The sequence below is a fragment of the Marmota monax genome, unplaced genomic scaffold, assembly GCF_021218885.2.
Source record: "Marmota monax isolate L192 unplaced genomic scaffold, Marmota_monax_Labrador192_F-V1.1 WCK01_AAM20220418_F8-fsc00249, whole genome shotgun sequence".
Lineage (NCBI taxonomy): Eukaryota > Metazoa > Chordata > Mammalia > Rodentia > Sciuridae > Marmota > Marmota monax.
This window is the reverse complement of record NW_026694242.1, coordinates 27,856-52,248: the sequence shown is the minus strand read 5'-3', so window position 1 is coordinate 52,248 and position 24,393 is coordinate 27,856. Positions and strand designations below refer to the sequence as shown.

General features: G+C 38.3%; 1 protein-coding gene across 1 annotated transcript in view; it reads left to right on the top strand.

Moving 5' to 3' along the window:
- The window catches only part of LOC124108486 (zinc finger protein 708-like), a 77,462-nt gene extending 53,892 nt beyond the window's left edge, over positions 1-23,570 (top strand). The window contains 3 exon segments of the mRNA XM_046466945.2: positions 8,760-8,879; positions 9,898-11,636; positions 11,638-23,570. Of these exon segments, the coding sequence (XP_046322901.1) occupies positions 8,760-8,879; positions 9,898-11,636; positions 11,638-11,712 (1,934 nt within the window). The 3' untranslated portion in view covers positions 11,713-23,570.
- Positions 23,571-24,393: the final 823 nt, after the last annotated feature.

The window sequence follows — 24,393 nt, the reverse complement described above, 5'->3', positions numbered from 1 at the left end:
TTCTGCCTATCCATGAACAGGGTATATTTTTCCATCTTCTAAGATCTTCTTCTATTTCTCTCTTTAGGGTTCTGTAGTTTTCATTGTATAAGTCTTTCACCTCTTTTGTTAGGTTGATTCCCAAGTATTTTATTTTTTTTGAAGATATTTTGAATGGAGTGGTTGTCCTCATTTCCATTTCAGAGGATTTGTCGCTGATATACAGGAATGCCTTTGATTTATGCGTGTTGATTTTAAATCCTGCCACTTTGCTGAATTCATTTATTAGCTCCAATAGTTTCTTTGTAGAGCCTTTTGGGTCTGCTAGATATAGAATCATATCATCTGCAAATAGTGATAATTTAATTTCTTCTTTTCCTATTTTTATGCCTTTAATTTCTTTCGTCTGTCTAATTGCTCTGGCCAGTGTTTTGAGAACTATGTTGAAGAGAAGTGGAGAGAGAGGGCATCCCTGTCTTGTTCCAGATTTTAGAGGGAATGCCTTCAGTTTCTCTCCATTCAGAATGATGCTAGCCTGAGGCTTAGCATAGATTGCTTTTACAATATTGAGGTATGTTCCTGTTATCCCTAGTTTTTCTAGAGTTTTGAACATAAAGGGATGCTGTACTTTGTCGAATGCTTTTTCCGCATCTATCGAGATGATCATATGGTTCTTATTTTTAAGTCTATTGATGTGGTGAATAACATTTATTGATTTCCGTATATTGAACCAGCCTTGCATCCCAGGGATGAATCCTACTTGATCATGGTGTACAATTTTTTTGATATGTTTTTGTATCCGATTCGCCAGAATTTTATTGAGGATTTTTGCATCTAGGTTCATTAGAGATATTGGTCTGTAGTTTTCTTTCTTTGAAGTGTCTTTGTCTGGTTTAGGTATCAGGGTGATGTTGGCCTCATAGAATGAATTTGGAAGTTCTCCCTCCTTTTCTATTTCCTGAAGTAGCTTGAAAACTATTGGTATTAGTTCTTCTTTAAAGGTTTTGTAAAATTCTGCTGTATACCCATCCAGACCTGGGCTTTTCTTAGTTGGTAGTCTTTTTATGGTTTCTTCTATTTCCTCAATTGATATTGGTCTGTTTAGGTTTTCTATATCCTCCCGACTCAATCTGGGCAGATCATATGACTTAAGAAATTTATCTATGCCTTCACTATCTTCTAATTTATTGGAGTATAAGGATTCAAAATAGTTTTTGATTATCTTCTGTATTTCTGAAGTGTCTGTTGTGATATTGCCTTTTTAATCCCGTATGCTAGTAATTTGAGTTCTCTCTCCTCTTCGCTAGCATGGCTAAGGGTCTGTCGATTTTGTTTATTTTTTCAAAGAACCAACTTTTAGTTTTGTCAATTTTTTCAATTGTTTCTTTTGTTTCGATTTCATTAATTTCAGCTCTGATTTTAATTATTTCTTGCCTTCTACTTCTTTTGCTGTTGTTTTGCTCTTCTTTTTCAAGGATTTTGAGATGAAGTATGAGATCATTTATTTGTTGGTTTTTTCTTTTTTTAAGGAATGAACTCCAAGCAATGAATTTTCCTCTTAGAACTGCTTTCAATGTGTCCCATAGATTCCGATATGTTGTGTCTGTGTTTTCATTTATCTCTAAGAATTTTTTAATTTCCTCCTTGATGTCTTCTATAACCCATTGATCATTCAGTAACCTATTGTTCATTCTCCAATTGATGTATGCTTTTTCCTTCCTTCTTTTATCGTTGATTTTCAGTTTCATTCCATTATGATCAGATAAGATGCATGGTATTATCTCTACTCCTTTATATTGTCTAAGAGTTGCCCTGTGACATAATATATGATCTATTTTTGAGAAGGATCCATGTGCTGCTGAGAAAAAAGTGTAACTGCTTGATGTTGGGTGGTATACTCTATATATGTCAATTAGGTCTAGGTTATTAATAGTGTTATTGAGTTCTATAGTTTCCTTATTCAACTTTTGTTTGGAAGATCTATCCAGTGGCGAGAGAGGTGTGTTGAAGTCTCCCATGATTATGGTGTGGTGGTCTATTAGACTCTTGAACTTGAGAAGAGTTTGTTTGACGAACATAGCTGCACCATTGTTTGGGACATAAATATTTATGATTGTTATGTCTTGTTGGTGTATGGTTCCCTTAAGCAGTATGTAGTGTCCCTCTTTATCTCTTTTGATTAACTTTGGCTTGAAATCTATTTTATTTGATATGAGTATGGACACGCCTGCTTGTTTCCGAAGTCCATATGAGTGATATGATTTTCCCCAACCTTTCACCTTCAGCCTATGTATGTCTTTTCCTATCAAATGCGTCTCCTGTAGGCAGCATATTGTTGGGTCTTGTTTTGTGATCCATTCTACTAGCCTGTGTCTCTTAATTGGTGAGTTTAAGCCATTAGCATTTAGGGTTATTATTGAGATATGGGTTGTTCTTCCAGCCATATTTGTTTATTTCTGTTACTAAACATTGTTTGTTTTCCTCTTTGATTATTTCCCCCCCCCCTTTACTGTCCTACCTCCCACTGTTGGTTTTCATTGTTATTTTCCATTTCCTCTTCCTGTAATGCTTTGGCGAGGATGTTTTGAAGAGATGGTTTTCTAGCTGCGAATTCTTTAAACTTTTGTTTATCGTGGAAGGTTTTAATTTCATTCTCCATTCTGAAGCTTAATTTCGCTGGATACACAATTCTTGGTTGGGACCCATTTTCTTTCAGTGTTTGAAATATGTTATTCCAGGATCTTCTAGCTTTCAGAGTCTGTGTTGAAAGATCAGCTGTTATCCTGATTGGCTTACCCCTAAATGTAATCTGCTTCCTTTCTCTTGTAGCTTTTAAAATTCTCTCCTTATTCTGTATGTTGGGCATCTTCATTATAATGTGTCTAGGTGTGGATCTCTTATGATTTTGCACATTCGGCATCCTGTAGGCTTCTAGGATTTGGGATTCTGTCTCATTCTTCAAGTCTGGGAAGTTTTCTTGTATTATTTCATTGAATAGACTGCTCATTCCTTTTGTTTGGAGCTCTGTACCTTCCTGTATCCCAATGACTCTTAAGTTTGGTCTCTTAATGTTATCCCATATTTCTTGGATGTTCTGCTCATGGTTTCTTAACAGTCTTGCTGAGCTGTCTATGTTCTTTTCCAGTTGAAATACTTTGTCTTCATTGTCTGATGTTCTATCTTCTAAGTGTTCTACTCTGCTGGTAGTATTCTCCATTGAGTTTTTAAGTTGGTTTATTGCTTCCTGCATTTCTAGGATTTCTGATTGCTTGTTTTTTATAACCTCTATCTCCCTGTATAGTTGATCCTTTGCTTCCTGGATTTGTTTGCGTAATTCGTTGTCGAAGTGATCTTTCATTGTCTGATTTTGCTGTTTAATGTCTTCCTTGATACTCCAGATCATCTGAAGCATGTATATCCTGAATTCTTTATCTGACATTCCATCTGCTGCAGCTGTTACCTCTTCTAAAGTTGCGTTGACCTGCATTGCTTGTGGTCCTTTCTTTCCTTGTCTTTTCATACTGCTTGCGTATCTTTCCTGCAGGTGCGGGCGGCGGCTCTGCTCTCTCCTTATTCCAATTGGGGTGTCGTGGCTACCATGCCAGCAGGTCACTGGGCCTGTTCTGGGAGCTGGTGGCGGCTCTGTTCTGCCCCTACTCCAATTGGGGTGACGAGTGTACCACGCCGGCAGGCCACCGGGCCTGATCCGCCGGTCGGTTGCAGGTTTGCCTACCCTGCAGGCGCGGGCGGCAGCTCTACTCTGCCCCTACTCCAAATGGAGTGACGTGTCTGTCGTACCAGCAGGCCACTGGGCCTGTCCTGCTGGTCGGTCGCAGATCTGCCCACCTTTCGGGCACGGGTGGAGGCTCTGCTCTGCCCCTACTCCAATTGGGGTGTCGTGACTACCCCGCCTGCAGGACGCTGGGCCTGTTCCTGGCAAGGGAGGTGACTCTGCTCTGTCACTACTCCAATTAGGGTGGTGTTTGTACCACGCCGGCAGGCTCCTGGGCCTGATCCGCCGGTCTGTTGTAGGTCTGCCTACCTTGAAGGCGCGGGTGGCGGATCTGCCCTGCCCCTCCTACCACGCCTGCGGACCCCTGGGCCTGATCTGCAGGTTGATCACTGGTCTGCTCACCCTGCGGGCACGGGTGGCGGTTCCGCTCCGCCCCCACTCCAACTGGGGTCACGGGACCACCACACCGGCAGGGCCTGATCCGGGCATGGGAGAAGGATCTGCTCTGCCCCTACTCGAGTTGGGGTGACGTGTGTACCACACTGGCAGGCCACTGGGCCTGACCCGCCAGGCTGTCACAGGTCTGTTTACCTTGCAAGCGCGAAGGGCGGCTCTGCCCTGCCCCTCCTACCACGCCCATGTACCACTGGGTAGTGGGTCTGCCCACCTGGCGGGTGTGGGTGGCGGCTCCGCTCCGCCCCTTCTCCAATTGGGGTCACGCGGTCACCACGCTGGCGAGCCCCTGGGCCTGCTCCGGGGGCTGGCGGCGGCCCGGCTCCTTCCCTCTGGCTCGAGGACAAATTGAGGAGACTCGGGTGACTGAGCCTCACCCCCCTTACCAGGAGACCAACTGCTTATGTCACCACTGGTATTGATGAAGATCTCTCCTCCACCGCTTTCTGCTGACATCAGATCTCTGCCATGTTGGTATCCTATGCGAATGGCAGCATTTCGTTCCCCTTGCTGGGCAACCCAAGCAACGGGTGAGTCCTGACCGGCCCTCACAGGACCCGGACCGAGACGCAGTTTCCGCGGGCTCCTAGCCCCAGTCCAGGGAAGTTCCGGGAGCCGGAACTCGGCCGCTCCGTGCTCGGTGTAAGCTCCAAGAAGCAGTCCCCGCGGGCTCAGTTCCGGGAGCTGGAATTCGGCTTCTTAGTACTTGGTGTTTGCTCTGATAGTAGCAGGGTCCAAGAAGCAGCCTCTGCAGACTCCACAGCCCTGAGCCAGGGCGGTTCCGGGACGGTTCCGGGAGCCGGAACTCGGCCGCCCCGCGCTCGGTGTTCACTCCGATAAGATCAGATTTTAAGAAGCACCCAGGCGCTGAACCCTAGCAATCTGTCTGCAAGCCGCAGGCGAACTGTAGCCCGAAATTACCTGTTCTATGGCTGAATGAGCTGCGGTCAGTCAAAAACAGGTATGGTGACGTCAGTTTACCAACATGGTGGCTGCTGGCCTCCTCTGTGGTCTGACCGGTGTGGAGAACCGAGATGGACTGCTTCCTTCCCCCGTCTCGAACCCAGAATTCAGCCCTGAGTGCGGTGCTTGCGCGGCTGGCAGAAACTGCAGCACTGTAACCCTGTGTCTCTATCCCAGCGCGCGTTGCAGACTCTAGCCGCGGGGCGATTTGCTGAATAAGCAGTTTTACCCTCTGTGCGACAAACCTCTCGCGTTTGAGTCCCCGTAGCCGATCCTCGTGCGATGGAAATCCTTCCTCCAGGTTCCGGCGCACCCCACTATTGCTGGAAATTCCTAACAAGATAGCCTTTAGCCATCCTGACTTGTCATACTCCCACACAGTGAAGCAGCACACAGGGGTAATGCACTCCCCTCGCCGCCATCTTCCTTCCCCTCTGATATGCATGATTCTTGTTTGTATTGCCAATCATGTTATATGTGCTTCTGCTTGTATAAATATTAAGCCTCTTTTGTCTGACTTTTGTATTTTATCTTGATTGGCTTTTCATTCTGCCCATGTACATGCAAATTGAAGTTTCCTATATGTAAATGTAATGGGGATTAATGGCAGTGATACTCTAATGCTGAACTACACCCCAAGCTCCTTTTCACTCATTGTTGGAGAGAGGTTCTCACTAAGTTATTGAGGATGTCTTGAATTTGCAATTCTCCTGCCTCAGACTTCCTAGTAGCTGAGATTACATGCATACCCATCATTTGTATGTGGATGAGTTTGTTCTTATTTATAGCATAAAGACCACATTATTTTAAATGTAGCTTTGAGAAATGTTGCAGTTCTCTTTATCTTAACTTTCATTGTAACCAAAACCACACAATAAAACTTACTGTCTCCAAAATTTTAAATATTCGGTAACATTAATTCAAATTGTTATGCAATGTATCTCTAAAAAGTTTACATCTCAAAAAAAATCATTTCCTAGGAAGCAAGGGCTCATTTCTGTCTCCCCATCACAAAACCATTCTCTTTTTTTCAGAAAGCTGCTTTTTTAGTTTAGAGATGTTATATTCATATAATTCTGCAGTATTCTTTCTGTGACATATTTCAGTTAACCAGGTGTACATACATTTTGTAAGATATATAGTTAGAATAAATTCTTTCACTTCAAAGTTCTATAGTTTAATATGGTAAATTGGCTCATCTGTTCTTTTCAAGGGATAACTGGTTTGCATCCCCCATGATGGCTCTGTTGAATAACATTGTGCAACACTGGTGTTCAATGTTTTTAATTTGCTATTGATGTCAGGGCTTATTACCACACTCAGAAGTCTGTCTACCTGACTCCATGTCTGCATTTACAATTGAATGCTGTAACTCTTAGAAGAATATTTTCCTGCTAAAAAAAAATACTAATTTTATTTGCATTTTGGGGGATATTCATACAATTTAATTTTTCTCTCTGTGAAAGAAAATTTAACAACGGGAGTTTGATGAATATTACCTGGAGCCTCTAGATAAAATTAAAAGATGTTTATACTACTTAAAGTTATCTTTCAATTCTTTAACAACAGCATGCCCAAGAGTGTTCAATCAACTGACACATATTTAGGGATTTTTGAACATTCCTATTGACTTCAAATTTTTATTCCATGTTGGTTACAAAATAACTATCACTTAAATTTTATGTATTAAAACAAAGGTTAATTAATATTTGTCTATCCAGCATAATATCCCATTTGTGATTAAGAACAGGGATTCTATTAGTCTACAATAGTTTCAAAATATTTTCAAAGTCTTATGCTTTGCAATTACCATTTTGCTTCACTGCATTTCCCTTTTCAATAAGTGGGGATTGATGTCTCCTAGGATGACAGTGATTCTTGGTTTTCATTCAACTCTCTCAATGTTTTCTTTCTGTGTGTGCGGGAAGTAGGATGTTCATTGTGAATGTATTTACTCTTAATTCAGAGCCTAGGGAAAGGTTCCTTTTCTCTATTTTGCCTCTTAAAGGTTTTTTAAAATTTAAAACATCTTCTATGTCCTGTAACTGTCTTAAACTATGTTTTGTGTACTATAATTTAGACAGCCTAGGTTTTCTTCAGTCACTTTTGTATGTGTCATTCTTATATCCCTTTGCTTTCAGCATGTGTGTGTCCTTAGACTTAGAGTATCCTGTGGAATACACCTACAGTTGTAATTTTTAGAATTAATTCAGATAGCCAAGGTTTGTTTTGATCAGAATTTTGTAATCTTCCATTTGCCAACAAAAAAACCCTAAAAATGAAGAATCTCCTACTCATACTTTCTTTGAGTACCAACTTGACTTCACTTTATTTACAAACTGAATATATTTATGTGTCCTTTCAAAATTATATTATTGTTACAGGTATATATGCCTATCAACAGTTTTCTTTTTATGCTTTTGTCTTTCAAATTCTATTGCAAAATTACATGTTTTGAGACCCATCATTACAATACAATAGAATTGTTTGTGCCAAGAAATGTTTAGAATTTCATATGACTTATGATGCTGTACACACTTACATTTTAGTATGAAGGATTACCTTTTGTACTTTGTGGAGAACAGATCTAGTGTTGATGAGTAGTGTGTGCATTTTTATGTATTTAAAGTCTTCATTTTCCTTCTCTTTTGAAAGATAGTAGCTGTGAATATTATGTCTTGGTTGAAAATTTTATTCTTTCATCCCTAGAAAATAGCCCTGAATTCCTTTGTGTGTTGTGAAGTTTCAACTAAGGATTTCACAATTATATAGTTACACATTTCTAGGTGACCCGTCTTTTTCTCTTGGATGCTCTCAATAGTCTGAGTTTTAAAACTTGGATTAAAACCTGCAACTTGGAGATAATTGAGCTACTTGGATGTTTTATTTTTCTTGTTTTCTGCAGTGTGTTTACTAGTACTAGAAAGAGAACTTAAGGGTGATTTAGCACTTTGCATTTTTTACTTTGAATGGCCTTGAAATTTGGATCCTCTGGCTCAACCTCCTATGTTGCTGTGTACAACCACCCCTGACTCTTTCAGACATTTTCTAAAGAAAGACTTTAAACACACATTTTCTGCTTATTACTATTAACAATTCTTGACTAAACTTTATTTTTGTGTGTGTTGGTTTAGTTCAGTAAACTTCTTTTAAATGATAATTTACTATTCCCTTTGAGTAATTCATAACTTTTCTTAAAAAAAAAAAAAACAGGGCTAAATCAACTTTTTCTGTTGGTAAGCAGGAATCCCTTTTTGAACAGCCCCCAAATATTTGCATGTTTCATATTTTTCTTTTTTTAATGAAACAGAAGAAAGTTGGTAGATTTTTAAAATATATTGTGAAGGAGGAAAGACTGTGAAACACAATTTATCTTCCACTACTATATTACTCTACATAGGAATGTACTCATCTTGGATACTGTGAACATTAAGATGGTTTGCAAAGTTCTCAAAGTAATTTCCTGAGTACATTTTTATTTGATTTATATATTTCTGCACTAACGATGGACTTGGATTTAATAATCCACTCCCCTGCTAATGTTCCTTTATTGCTGTAATTTCCTATGTTTGCAAAATATGCTCAGCCCCGTACAGTAAGTAAACAAGATGTTTATTTCTATTTATTTCAGCCATGACTTCTCATCATCCTCAAGAAATTTTACCAGAGCAGGGAATAAAAGAGAGAGAGGGAAGATATGGAAAGAGTGACCTTCACTATTTACAACTAAGAAAACAATGGGAAAATATAGGTGAGAGTAAAGTTTAAAAAATCATATTATAATGGACAAACCTAATTACTAGTTCCTATTTATGATAAAAATTTTATGGTCAAAAGACACCAGGAACAATTAATATCTGAAAAAAAAAAATCAATTTATTCCACTTACTTTTGAGGAGCTTTATATGTCTTTAAGAATATACCACAGCCATTTTAAAGACTATATTTCCTCTGAAAGTAAATGTGGAAAATTTGAAAAGAAATCTGGTCCATGCATCAGTTTTTAACTTGGCCAATTATTAATGTAGCACTAAATTAAACTTCCAGTCAAACATTCGCACAGAGAAGATATTTAAGACAAATTTCTTAAGTTATACTTTGGAGAGTTTCTTTACAAAATGTCCCTTTTCCTGCAACAAAACAGTTATTTCTCCTTGTGCCCAAGTAGACAATATTAAGAATTGTAGAAAGGTTCCTACTTCCCCTCTATTGCTCAATGACAATTCTGATACAGATTTCTGGAAAGTGCGCTATAAAGTAACACCATTAGCCATGTCTCCACCCTGAGTAATTACCAGGATATTTACATTGCTGATAAAAATTACAAATATAGAGAAACTCCTAGTCATTTTCTAAAGGAAATTTACCAAAATGAAAAATGTGGGAAAGTCTTGCTTCAGTGCTCAGAAGCTATTACTCATCCAAATATTCATAGTCAAGACAAAATGTGCAAGTGTAAGGTATGTGAAAGGGCTCTTAATGACAGTGCAGAGCTTGCTCAATACAAGAGAATTTATAGAGAAGGCGAGCCCTATAAGTTTAGAAGATGTTGAGCAAGCCGATACTTTCATATATTCTTTAAACACAGCAGATACTTTGACAGTGATAAAACCTACAAATTTAAAAGAAAGCAGAAAAACCTTTAGTGAAAGGTTACAACTGGTTAAACTTCAGGGGATTTATACTGAAGACATGTAAATGTAAAAAGTATAGCAAAGCCTTAAAAGATTGTTCAACTTTTACTCAACACCAAAAAATTTATTCTGCAGCGAAGACCTGCCAATGTGAAGAATGCAACATACTGAAGAACTTCATTCAACATCACAGTGTTCATACAGGAGATATGCCATGTAAAGAATGTGAAAAAACTTCAAATAAAAGCTCCAATCTTATTTGTTACCAGTGGACATACACTGGAGAGATGCCCCACATATGTAAACAATTTTGCAAAGCTTTCAGTCAAAAACCAAGCCTTAAAAATCACCAGAGAATTCATATTGGAGAGAAACCCTACAAATGTAAAGTGTGTGGCAAAAGTTTTAACGCAAACTCACATCTTGATCGCCACAACAGGATTCATACTGGAGAGAAGCCCTACAAGTGTAAAGAGTGTGGCAAAAGTTTCAGTCAAAAATCATCACTTGCTCATCACCAGCGAATCCACACTGGAGAGAAGCCCTACAAGTGTAAAGAGTGTGGCAAAGCTTTTAATAGCATCTTATATCTCTATTGCCACAACAGGATTCATACTGGAGAGAAGCCCTACAAATGTAAAATGTGTGGCAAGAGTTTTAATCGCATATCATCACGTACTCGGCACCAGCGAATTCACACTGGAGAGAAGCCCTACAGCTGTAAAGTATGTGGCAAAGCTTTTAATAGCATCTCACACCATAATTATCACAAAAGGATTCATACTGGAGAGAAGCCTTACAAATGTACAGAATGTGGCAGAGCTTTTAATAGCATCTCACACCATAATTATCACAAGAGGATTCATACTGGAGAAAAGCCCTACAAATGTGAAGAGTGTGGCAAAAGTTTTAAAACAAACTCACATCTTAATAACCACAAGAGGATTCATACTGGAGAGAAGCCCTACAAATGTAAAGTGTGTGACAAGAGTTTTAATCACATATCATCACTTACTCAGCATCAGCGAATCCACACTGGAGAGAAGCCCTACAAATGTGAAGAGTGTGGCAAAGCTTTTAATAGTGCCTCACAGCATAATTATCACAAAAGGATTCATACTGGAGAGAAGCCTTACAAATGTAGAGAATGTGGCAAAGCTTTTAATAAATTTTCAAAACTTAGTTGCCACAAGAGGATTCATACTGGAGAGAAGCCCTACAAATGTGAAGAGTGTGGCAAAACTTTTAGTCAAAAAACATCACTTACTCAGCACCAGCGAATCCACACTGGAGAGAAGCCCTACAAATGTGAAGAGTGTGGCAAAACTTTTAGTCAAAAAACACCACTTACTCAGCACCAGCGAATCCACACTGGAGAGAAGCCCTACAAATGTAGAGAATGTGGCAAAGCTTTTAATAAATTTTCACAACTTAGTTGCCACAAGAGGATTCATACTGGAGAGAAGCCCTACAAATGTGAAGAGTGTGGCAAAACTTTTAGTCAAAAAACATCACTTACTCGGCACCAGCGAATCCACACTGGAGAGAAGCCCTACAAATGTGAAGAGTGTGGCAAAGCTTTTAATACCATCTCACATCTTAGTTGCCACAAGAGGATTCATACTGGAGAGAAGCCCTACAAATGTAAAGTGTGTGACAAGCGTTTTAATCAATCATCATCACTTAATCAGCACCAGCGAATCCACACTGGAGAGAAGCCCTACAAATGTGAAGAGTGTGGCAAAGCTTTTAATACCATCTCACGTCTTAGTTGCCACAAGAGGATTCATACTGGTGAGAAGCCGTACAAATGTGAAGAATGTGGCAGGGATTTTTATCAAAAATCATCACTTACTCAACACCAGAAAACCCATCCTAGAGAGAAGTCCTATAAATGTGAAGAATGGCAAAGCTTTTAAAATTGAAGATCACATCTTAGTAACATTATAGAATTTATACTGGAGAGAAGTTTTACAAGGAAAACATTGCATCAGTGTCTTTAACGATGAATCAACCCTTATTTCACAGTAGTTCAACACTATTTCACACCAGAGAGATGATAGCACAGAAATTATACAAGTGTAAAATAGGTGTCAGAGTCTCCAACAGTTGTTCACACCCTACTCAACACCTCAGAATTCATACAAGTAAGAGGACATGTGGAAAAATTTTTTGCAACACTGGAGGATTTATACCATATAGAAACCCAAAGAATGTGTACATGACTGTATTCAAATTTCAGACATTTTTCAGTTTCTTACCTCATACCTGGAGAAAATGTGGAATACCATTTGTCCAAAGTATGTACCTTAGATAACAGCAAAATATTTACAAAAACACTTTGACAAGTATAAAAATTTGTAGTAAATTTCTTAGCTATAGCCCATCCCTTGAAGTATTTGGGACCTAGGGGGGAAAAAATCATTTAAATGTAGAAAATGGGTAATTGCTTTTGACATTTGCTGAAAATTTTCTTAACCTCTTTAGCTGATAGTGTAGAAATAAGGAAATACAAATACAGAATAGTGCATCCCTAAAAGGATATAATTTTACTATAAATCAACAATTACTAAAGAGTCTCATTTTTCACAGCTGGAGAAAACAATTCTCAATGTTGATTATTACAGAAGTCTCAATGTTTATATGAAATTTTAAATTTTTAGTTTTTATTTTTGTACTTAAACTTAGGGACACTTAATCAGTAAACTGCATCCACAAATTTTTTTTCATTTTTATTTAGAGATAGGGTTTGCTAAGTTGTTTAGGGCCTCACCAAGGTATGGAGCCTGGCTTTTAACTTTCAAAGCTTCTCACGTCCCTAGGGTCACAGGCATGGACCACCATGCCCGTTTTACAGAGCATTTTTACTTAAATTGCATCCGTAAGGCAAATATGTTACTAAATAAAGTGATTTTCTTAATGTTAACCTTGTCATGCATTTAATGACATTATTAGGTCACATACCCCCCAATATTCACTTTGCTAATGGATCAAATATAGCAAAACATTCTATTGGGTAAATAATTCTATATCGTCTCCATGGATTATTTCATATGTTTAATCAACTTTTATTTGGGGAATATTTATGTAATTATATACTCTGTTTCTAATTATGCAAAAATTAAGGTACAGGAAGGACCTAGGAATACTAAAACAATGCCCAGATATCCCTAGTTTGAATTACAACTTTAACATTTCACCTTGTAGAGTTGCAGTACTCCCTAAGGGATCTACAAAACTGAAGAGTTATACAAGCTCCCAATCAGGGAGATGAGAAAGACCCAAGAGAGTAGAAGCCAATGTGCATATTCAGGTAGAAAAAGGAGGGTTACAGAAGGGGGAAATAGTCTCATTGTTTCCTGGGGAAAATCCTGGTCCAAAGGCCCATCCTGATTTTTGGACTGAAGAAACCTTGCAGTTGCTCATGAATTCTATGAGAGTCATCACTGAGGAGACTGTACTGACCTCAAATGTTGGAAATACATCACAATATAGGACCACCTCTTTAGTCTTGGATACCCAGTAGAAAAGTGTAACCAGATACATGTAAAATGATGACTGTAAAAATAAAAAGACATACTATAGGAGCATTTATGCCCCCACATTTTTCATTTCATTATATATTTTGATTTTTGTAGACCGTTTTCGTTCTACTTACTTACAATGTAATGTTTGTTATACTTATTGGATTATACGATAGATAGCATGTGTCATGGTCTCCCAGACCCCTCTACAACCCAGTAATTATAAGATACTATAAACTAACCCTGTCCCTCTTCAGATCTTACAGCTCCAGGAGCCCATGACACCACAGAGAGAGAAATACAATTTTGATTGAAATAAACAAGTCCTGTTCAAAAAGTAAAAACACAATATTCTCTGCATGTCTTTGGGTCAAGAAAACACCATCCAAAAACATTTCATTTAACTTTATGTGGAAAAATTAAATATTGAAATGATAAATTCTAGGAGAATAATATTCACACCATTCTTTATTCCAAGAGGTAACTCTCTAGGTTTCATGCTTATCTCCACGCCATGTTATTTTACACAGAACTGGCTTCATTTTACATGTGAGAGTTAACTATTATTAGGCCCAGAGGGAAGATTCAGTACTAGAGGTCTAAGGAAAATACTAAAGATCTTCCCTTTGCATGTGCCTGTATGAGTCTGCATATCCTTTATGAAACAGGTAAATATTGCTGATTTCTCAATACATCTGGCTCTGTGGCTCAATCATTGGAACCCCAATTTATTTGGTCATCTCAAGGCTATCACTCCCTCCTTGGGATCTTACCTGTTATTGACAGTGTTCTTCAGGAGATCACTAGGAGATGCAAGCCGTTTCTAACTTGTATTTATTCAGCCCCACTTTAAATACAAGTTAGAACAATAATTCAGACTCTCACCTGTGGAGATGATGCTCTGCCCAGGACTTCCCAGTCAGGACCCTGAAAAGCTGTTTGGGACTTTCCAGTACATAGGTTCAGTGTTGGGGTTTTCCTAGTCTGACAATACAGTTGCCTGTGTCTGTTACTATGAAAGCAAGAGAAAGCAAAAGTATTACTCAAAGAAACACTGTCTGGTATGAAGAGAGTGTTGTCCTTATCTATTGGACCTGACCTGCCAAGTTGAGCAGCTGCCCACATACTGAATGTCACAAACACATGTATGTGTTATCTAATCAGTAACTAGTGTATCTTTCAACTGCATGATTTTTTATTGCATGCGGGAGGAAATTGAGAATGCTTTCTTGAGTGCACACAGAACTATTAATAGTATTCATAACACTGCTATGTAATGTTTTCTTTCTAGTAAACTTGTAAGTATTGTTCTTGTGCTGCTTTGTAAAACAAATAGAAAAGAGTTGCAAACCAAAAATTTTGTGATAATAGATAGTTGCACAGACTGACTTGGGCAACTCTATTTACCAATGTTTGTTATTTTGTATGGGCTCAAGGTACTTTTATTTAACCTTAATGACATTAGCATTTATTGAAGAGTTTTTAACTCACAAAACTTCTCTGTATACAAATTTTCCGTCATCATTTTTAAAATTTCTTATTCTTTTTAGGTATACATGACAGTAGAGCAAATTTTGACATATTACACATACATGGAGTAAAACTTATTTTAGTTAGCATTCTATTCTTGAGCTGTACATGGTGTGAACCTTCACTGGTGGTGTGTTTGTATGTAAACATAGAAAAGTTGTTTCTGATTCATTCTACTGTCATTTCTATTTCCCTTTTCTTCCCTTCATTCCAACTTTGTCTAATCTAGTGAATTTCTATTCTCTCCCCCACCGTTGTTGAGTGGTTTAACATCCATATATATGTATATATTATATTATATGTAATGTCTGTTTCATTCTACTATCCTTCCTATCCCCATATCCCCTCCCCTCCCTGCACTCCTCTCTACTTATTCTATAGTAACTATTCTTCCCCACCCCTCATTGTGAGTTAGCATCCACTTATCAGAGAAAACATTTGGCGTGTGTGTTGGCTTATTTCACTTAGCATGATATTCTCCAACTCCATCCATTTACCACCAAATGCCATAGTTTCATTCATCTTTAAGGTTAAATAATATTCCCTTGGTGGGGGGAATATATATAATCACATTTTGTTATCCATTCATCTGTTGAAGGAAACCTAGGTTGGTTCTAGGGTTTAGCTGTTGTGAATTGTGCTGCTATAAACCTTGGTGTGGCTGTGTCCCTGTTGTATGCTGTTTTTAAGTCCTTTGGGTATAGTCCGAGGACAGGGATAGCTGGGACAAATGGTGGTTCCATTCTGGTTTTGCAAGGAGTCTCCATACTGCTTTCCATGGTGGTTGCACAAATTTGCAGTCAGTCCCATGAGTAATGTGTGAGTGTTCCTTTTCCCCCACATCCTCACCAACATTTATTGTTGCCTGTATTAATCTTTGCCATTCTGACTAAAGTGAGATAAAAAATTAAAGTAATTTTGATTTACATTTTCCTAATTGCTAGATGTGTTGAACATTTTTTCATGTACTTGTTAATGGATTATATTTCTTCCTGAGAAGTGTCTGTTCAGTTACTTAGCCCATTTGTTAATTCAAACAACAACAAAAAACCAATTAAGTTTTGAGTTCTTTAGAGATTAATGCTTTATCTGAGGTATATGTGGTATAGATTTTACACAAATCTGTAGGTTCTCTCTTCACATTATTGTTTCTTTTGCCGAGAAGCAGCTTTTTAGGTTGAATCTATCCCATTTATTGATTCTTGATTTTTAATTCTTGTGCTGTAGGGGTCCTGTTATGGATGTCAGATTATGGCTTAATATTTACCTCAGATTTTTAAATGGCATCCCAATTTCTTGAATGTTTCACTTTTATTGTTTCTCTTACTATCTTGCCTTATAGATCTACATGTTCTAAAGGGTCATGAAATGATCTAGCTTGACATGCATGATTTTCTGATGACTGTTATTTTTCAATAAGTAGATATATATTTCAAACAATCTGAAGCTACAATTTCAGACTCTTTAATTAAAGCACATACATGCCTTGTGTAGGAAATATTCCATCAGTAGATCAACATCAAATCTATTATATATATAAAAATATATAAAAGTCTGATTTCAAATGCATGCACATCCACTCCAGAGCTTGGCCCAGAACACTTACTCTATATTAGTTCTACATTTTAGAACCTCCGTGAAAGCTGTTATAAATCCAAAGCCCGAAACACTCCCCATTCTTTTTTTTTTTTATGGGGGACAATGAAGTTTGAACTCAGGGACACTCAACCACTGAGCCACATCCCTCGCCCTATTTTATGTAGAGATAGGATCTCACTGAGCTGCTTAGTAAATCTCTTTCACTGAGGCTGGCTCTGAACTCATCATCCTCCTTCCTCAGCCTTCCAAGCTGCTGAGATTACAGGCATGTGCCACCATGCCTAGCTCCTAAGAGAGCCTTCCTTAACTGATTGGAACCCACTTGTTCAGTGTATTGTGGCCTAATCCTCACAATTAGAGATGAAATTATTTTCCTCTTTATTAAAAATCAGGGCAACTTACACAAAGAGATTGGATTCAACAGCGCCTAGTTAGGGGTCCACATTACAATAAAGGTGTGGTCTGCAATTCTCCTCCTCTCCAAAGAGAGCTCTTCTTGGCTCCACAAAGTTAGGAGTATTCACCAACCCTCTGCCATGCTCATTCCAGAAGCCTCCCAGGAGGCGAGTGTATATGAGGGACAGTATTTCAGGTGGCACCTTGATGATCATTGGGCCATGCCATGGATTAAGGCAGAGCCCATGTCAGAGGCTCAAAACTTTCATGTGGCTGGTCCAGGATAGGGGCTGCCTGAGGGGATACTTTTCCTCCGCCCTTGATGTGTCTTGCCTAACTGTGTGTATACTGAAATACTTGTTCAACGACTTGCACTCTTCCTATTTTATGTTTCCCTCTCATGTGGTTTTGGAGTTCTCATGCTTTGGCAATTATTGTGACTTTTGTCTTCAGTTTTACAACATCCTTCAGCCCATCCATGTGGAATTTCTGTCTGTGGATATTAGTTTTCATTTTATATATTTCCATTTAGTCCAAATTTCCAGTTACCTCTAGAAAGAACAAATGTTTGATTCATTATCATGCCTGTACTAACCCTTCACATGTTGATAATGGTGGTGATTAAGAACTATCTTCTTATTTCTACAACTGGAACATCTTCCATCGCAATATCAGTCAGGAAAACAGACCCTCCTGTAGGAACATTTTGGTTTCCCCCTAATGAGAGCTTGGGGTCTGTAGAGAAGTGCATGGGCTCTCTCGTACCCTGAGGAGGTCCACAGAACAGAGTAGAGGAGAGTGTGGCTGTGGAGTCTCTAATCAAGACCTCCAGACACCAAGCAGGAAGCAGGTCTGATTTTATTGTGCAGTTACCATGTATATGTACTCAGGCAGTGCCTAAGCAAAATATAGGCAACCACCAATGCAATGTCTGCTAACAGTCCTTGCAGTGAACAATCAAGGAGTGGGACTGCAACACATGGCCTCGTGCCCAGAGCTGTGCCGATGGGGTAAGCAGTTTGCCACTCACACGCCTAGCATGGGGAGTGGCCTGCCATGCAGACACCCTTAACCTATGCCCTGTATGCAGTACTCCATGCACTCGTCCCCACAGAGAAGCACTTCTGAGGCTTTCTTTCTTGACTTTAAAGAACAATTTCTCTTCTAGTGGCCTTTCTCAGGACATATTTAAAATAATAGTAATATAAATACCATAGATGTAAGTGTGAACCCTGAGCTGTATTTTCAAACCCTGACAATTTACAAAAGCAACCCACGGATCTCACCTCTACTTCTCACAAAGAGCTGCCATTCATTCAGTCATGTCTTGCCTAGGGTTTGCTCATCATGTTACTGGAGGGTGTGTGTTGAAGCAGAGGTGCTGGGTGATGGTGTTGCCCTCTCTGAGGTGGCAGTCATTTCTTCCTAGTGCTCTTCATAGATTCCCAGCACACAAAGAGCCACAGGTCAGAGGTTTCTGCCGAGGCTGACATCAGTCCCAATCCTACTTGCTTGAAGCAAGTCCAGTCTCAATTCTCCATCTCCCTTTTGTCTGTTTTTATGTTACCGAATACCAAGGGGACATGGGGAGGGTTGGCAGTAGTGGTGAAGCTGAGCTCTGTGATGAGGACAACCGCAAGCTGTAAGTGTGCACTTGAGTTGATAAGGGTTGAGGAAATAGGATCTGTCACCCCTATGAGCAGGATGGTGCTCACAGTGCATACGGGAGAAGAGATGTTTCTTCCTCTCACTTTCACCCTAGAATGTGCCCACCCAGAGGATCCAAATAACCCTAACATGCAGCAGGGTGTCCTTCTCCTGTAATTCTCTCTACATCTGTCCTGACCACCAGCTCGTGTCCACTGCCTGAGCAGTCCTCACTAGATGGTTGCAACACAGATGATGGTGCATGTATCACACAGCCTCCCCTGACTTTAGTGACAGCACCATATCTAACATGACTCCTTCCTGGATCCAGATACTAGAGGGAGTCTTTACTATCAGCTCTAACAAACAAAACTTCTGATTTTTTTTTTGAAAATTTCTTTTTCATGTGTGATCTGTTTTTTCTCATCTCCTCACTTGGCCTTTTCTTCCTCTTACCATATGTGAATTCTTCAAATGTAATCAATGTCGGAAATCTGTTTGATTCCCTGTGATTTACACATCCTTCCACACAGAATGCCCAATCAAGCTGGGAGGCAGCTTGATTTCTCCAGTGCATAAAGGACATGAGTGCCCAGTACGATAGGGCATTCCTGGACCAAGCTGGAAGCATCACTCCATAGACCCTTGTTTGAGGGGTGTTTCTCAGATTACCTCCCTGATATCAGAGAGCTTGTGTTATGTCTCATGATCTCCTGGACTATGTTGTGCCAGGCATAATGTGCACAGCTGGGAAGGTACATAGCTCAGGATTTCAGTCATCTATGAATCATTCCCATTCTCCAGGATGCTTCTTAACAATGAAACTCAGCAGGCACATTACTATAGATATCTCTTCACAACACTACCATGATATATTTACACAATTTTAATCATACTTGATGCACATCATTTAGTGATGATTGTGGTTCAAAACTGGAGCTAGTAGAATCACCAGACTGGGCTTTCTTCTGGCACTACCTGTATGAAGATTAGTTCTCCTCATTATTTACATGATATATGTACACAATTTTAATCATATACTTGATGGTCATTATTTAGTGATATGATTGTAGTTCAAAACTGGAGATTGGTCATCCTGCAGACTGCTTTCTCCTGGAACTACCTGTATGAAGATTAGTTCTCTTCATTATTGCATGAAATTGTGTCCCTTTCTTTGAAGCATACTATCAGGAAAGGGTCTAAATTTTTCCTGATACAGTTATTGAAATTTACCATCAGAAAACAATTTTCCAACAGTTTCAAGGCAATGAACAATCCATCCATGAGTTCTTGACTATTACTGCAAATTCATGGCACCTGCACACTCCTGTAGGTATGACTGCAGATTCCTCAGTCACACCTTAAATTCATCCAATGGCCTTGAGATGCACGTGATTAAAACATGTCATTTAATGAGTGTTAGAAAACTTGGATTGTGTAGGATTCAAATGTTTAAAACAAATTAAAGCAGATTCTGTGTGTCACAGAAAAGTGATACAATGCAGTTTTTCATTTTAAATACAGTTTTTCATTTTGTTGGTGTTGAGACAAGGCAATTTTAAAACCCTGTTTCTTTCCTTTGTATACCACAGATTGAACCCAGGGCACTTAGTCATTAAACTATCTCACCAGCCACTTTTTATATTGGAGGAAAATCTTGCTAAGTTACTGAGCTTTGGCATTCCAATCCTCTGACTCCTGAGCCAATGGGATTGCAGGCATTCAGCCTCACCTAAAACAATTTTAAGTTATTTTTACATGCTAATATAGATCTATTTAAGCTTATACTATAAAAAATATTTTACATAAGTCAAATATTATACAAATAAGAATTGGCATATGCCATTTATATATAGATCTCACCAAAAAAGACCTAAGGCCTAGTGATTAAATGTGAACCCTAAAATATTTTGGGGGGTACCAAGGATTAAACTCAGGGGCACTCAACCAGTGAGCCACATCCCCACTCCTATTTTATATTTTATTTAGAGACAGCATCTCACCAAGTTGCTCAGGGCCTTGCTATTGCTGGATTTGAACTCACCATCCTCCTGTCTTAGCCTCCCAAGGCACTGGGATTATATTTTACAATTTTTAAATTTATATTTTTTTCTGGACTTACCATGGGAGATTGTCTTTTTCTAGTGATTTTTCATATTTTACAAATCCTGTATGTTTACACTCATATGTTGAGGCTAAAAAAGTTGATCACAAAGAACCACAAAAGAGAAAAGCTTTTTGTATCTGTTAGAAGAGACAGTTGGCAAGGAGTGCCGAAAAGCAGTTAAGAGGGTTTTATAGCCCATAGTTTGAATTGTATAAGTAATTATTAGACTCTGGACATTCTAACAAGATTTTGCAGGTTTCAAACAACCAAATGATATTTTAGAAGGTAGAAATTGCACCGATTTGATCAATACACATGTTCAATTAAAATGCTGGATCCTATATGTAGGTACAAATTAAAAATTAAACAATAATTAACACTTCAACTAGCAAAAATAAACAAAGATGGCTGTAAATACAAACTGTCTCAATAGCAACCCTAAATGTTAGTGGCTTAACCACACCAATCAAAAGACATAGGCTAGCAGCCTGGATTAAAAAAAAAATCCAACAATATGCTGCCTCCAGGAGACTCATTTGATAGGAAAAGACAGACTAAAGGTGAAAGGTTGGGAAAAACATTCCACTTACATGAATCTTGAAAGCAAGCAGGTCTCCATACTAATATCAAATAAAGTAGACTCAAGTCAAAGTTAATCAAAAGAGATAAAGAAGAACATTACATACTGCTCAAGGGAACCATCACCAACAAGACATAACAATCAAATATATATGCCCCAAACAATGGTGCACCTATGTTCAAACAAACTCTTCTCAAGTTCAAGAGTCAAACTGACCACAACATGATCTTGGGTGACTTTCACACACCTCTCACCACTGGACAGATCTTCCAAACAAAAGTTGAATAAAGAAACTATAGAACTCAATAACACAATCAATAACTTAGACTTAATTGACATCTATAGACTATATCAACCAATATCAAGTGGATAAACTTTCTTCTCAGTAGCACATGGATTCTTCTCAAAAATAGACCATATATTATGCCACAGGGCAACTCTTAGCAAATACAAAGAAGTAGAGATACTACCATGCATTTTATCATATCATAATGGAATGAAATTGGAAATCAATAAGGACGAAAATGCTACAGAATGAACAATGGGTTACAGAAGACATCAAGGAGGAGATTAAAAAATTCTTATAAATGAAAATACAGACACAACATATCGAAATCTCTGGGACACTATGACAGCAGCACTAAGAGGAAAATCCATTGCATGGAGTTCATTCCTTAATAGAAAGAACTTAATAGAAAGAGCCAACAAATAAATGACCTCATTACATCTCAAAGCCCTAGAAAAAGAAAAAAAAAATCAGCAGGAAAACAAGAAAAAAAAATCAGCTGAAACCAATGAAATTGAAACAAAAGAAACAATTGAAAAAATTTACAAAACTAAAAGTTGGTTCTTTGAAAAAAAATAAAATTGACAGACCCTTAGCCATGCTAACAAAGAGACAGAGAAATCAAATTACCAGAAGTCATAAAAAAGGCAATATCACAGCAGACACTACAGAAATACAAAGGATAATTAGAAATTATTTTGAAACCGTATACTCGAATAGCTTATACTCTGATAGAATAGAAGTTAGTGAAGGCATCAATAAATTCCTTAAGTCATGTGATCCGCCCAGATTGAGTCAGGAAGATATAACACAACTTAAACAGACCAATATCAAGTGAGGAAATAGAAGAAGCCATCAGAAGATTCCCAACCAAGAAAAGCCAAGTACTGGATGGATATGCAGCCAAGTTTTACTAGACCTTTAAAGAAGTAATACCAATACTCTTCAGCCTATTTCTGGCAATAGAAAAAGAGGGAGTACTTCCAAATTCATTCTACGAGGCCAATATCACCCTGATCCCAAAACCAGGCAAAGACACTTCAAAGAAAGAAAACTTCAGACCAATCTCTCTAATGAATATAAATGCAAAAATCCTCAATAAAATTCTGGCAAATCAAATACAAAAAGATATCAAAAATATCGTGCACCATGATCAAGTGGGATTCATCCCCAGGATGCAAGGTTGGTTCAAAATACAGAAATCAATAAATGTAATTCATCACACCAATAGACTTAAAGAACCATATGATCATCCCAATAGATGCAGAAAAGCATTTGACAAAATACAGCACCCCTTCATGTTCAAAACACTAGAAAAAATAGGGATAAAGGACATCTCTCAACATTCTAAAGGCTGTCTACACTACACTAAGCCTCAGGCCGACATCATTCTCAATCGAGAAAAACTGAAGGCATTCCCTCTAAATATTGAACAAGACAGGGATGCCCTCTCTCACCACTTCTATTCAATATAGTTCTTGAGACACTGGCCAAAGCAATTAGATGAAAGAAATTAAAGGAAAAGTATAGGAAAAGAAGAACTTAAACTAGCACTATTGGTTGACAATTGGATTCTATCCCTAGAAGACCCAAAAAAACTACACCAGAAAACTTCTAGAACTAGTAAATGAATTCAGCAAAGTAGCAGGATATAAAATAAACACACATAAATCAAAGGCATTTCTGTATATCACTGACAAGTCCTCTGAGAAGGAAATGAGGAAAACTACCCATTCACAAGATCCTCAAAAAAATAGATAAATAGATAAAGTACTTGGGAATCAACTTAACAAAAGAGGTGAAAGATCTATACAATGAGAACTACAGAACCCTAAAGCAAGAAATCAAAGAAGACCTTAGAAGATGAAAAGATGTACCTTGCTCCTGGAGAAGCAGAATTAAAATTATCCAAATTACCATACTAACAAAATAACTATACAGGTTCAGTGTAATTCCAATAAAAACCCCAATGACATTGCTCATAGAAATAGAAAAAGCAATCATGAAATTCATCTGGAAAAATAAGAGACCCAGAATAGCTAAAGTAATTCTAAGCAGGAAGAGCAGAACAGGTGGCATCACTATACCAGACCCTAAACTATAACACAGAGCAATAGTAAAAAAAAAAAAAAAAACACAGCATGGTACTGGAACCAAAACAGGAGGGTAGACCAATGGTACAGAATAGAGGAAACAGACTGACCCACAAAACTACAATTATCTTATATTAGACAATATAAGATAAAACTCAGATGCACAAAACTCAAAGTGGATCAAGGACCTAGGAATTAAAGCAGAGACTATGCAGCTAACAGAATAAAAAGTAGACTCTAATCTTCATCATGTGGGGTTAGGCCCCAACTTCCTTAATAAGAAACCTATAGCACAAGAATCAACAAATGGGATGGATTCAAACTAAAAAGTTTTTCCTCAGCAAAATAATAATAATAATAATTTGTGAGGTGAACAGAAAGCCTACATCCTAGGAGTGAAACTTTACCCCTCACACATCAGATCAAACACTAATCTTGAGGGTATATAAAGAACTCACCAAGCTAAGCACAAAAAAAAAAAAAAACCTAGTCAACAAATGGGCCAAGGACATGAACAGACACTTCTCAGAAGAGAACATGAAATCAATCAACAAATATGAAAAAATTCCCATCATTCTAGCAATTAGAGAAATGCAAATCAAAACTACTCTAAGATTCATCTCACTCCAGTCAGAATGGCAGCTATTATGGAGACACACAACAACAAGTGTTGGCAAGAATGTGGGGGAAACAGAACACTCATACACTGCTGGTGGGACTGCAAATTGGTGCAGCTAATTTGGAAAGCAGTATGGAGATTCCCTGGAAAGCTGGGAATGGAACCACCACTTGACCCATCTATTTCTTTTCTTGGACTATACCCAAAGGACTTAAAAACAGCATATTACAGGGACACAGCCACATCAATG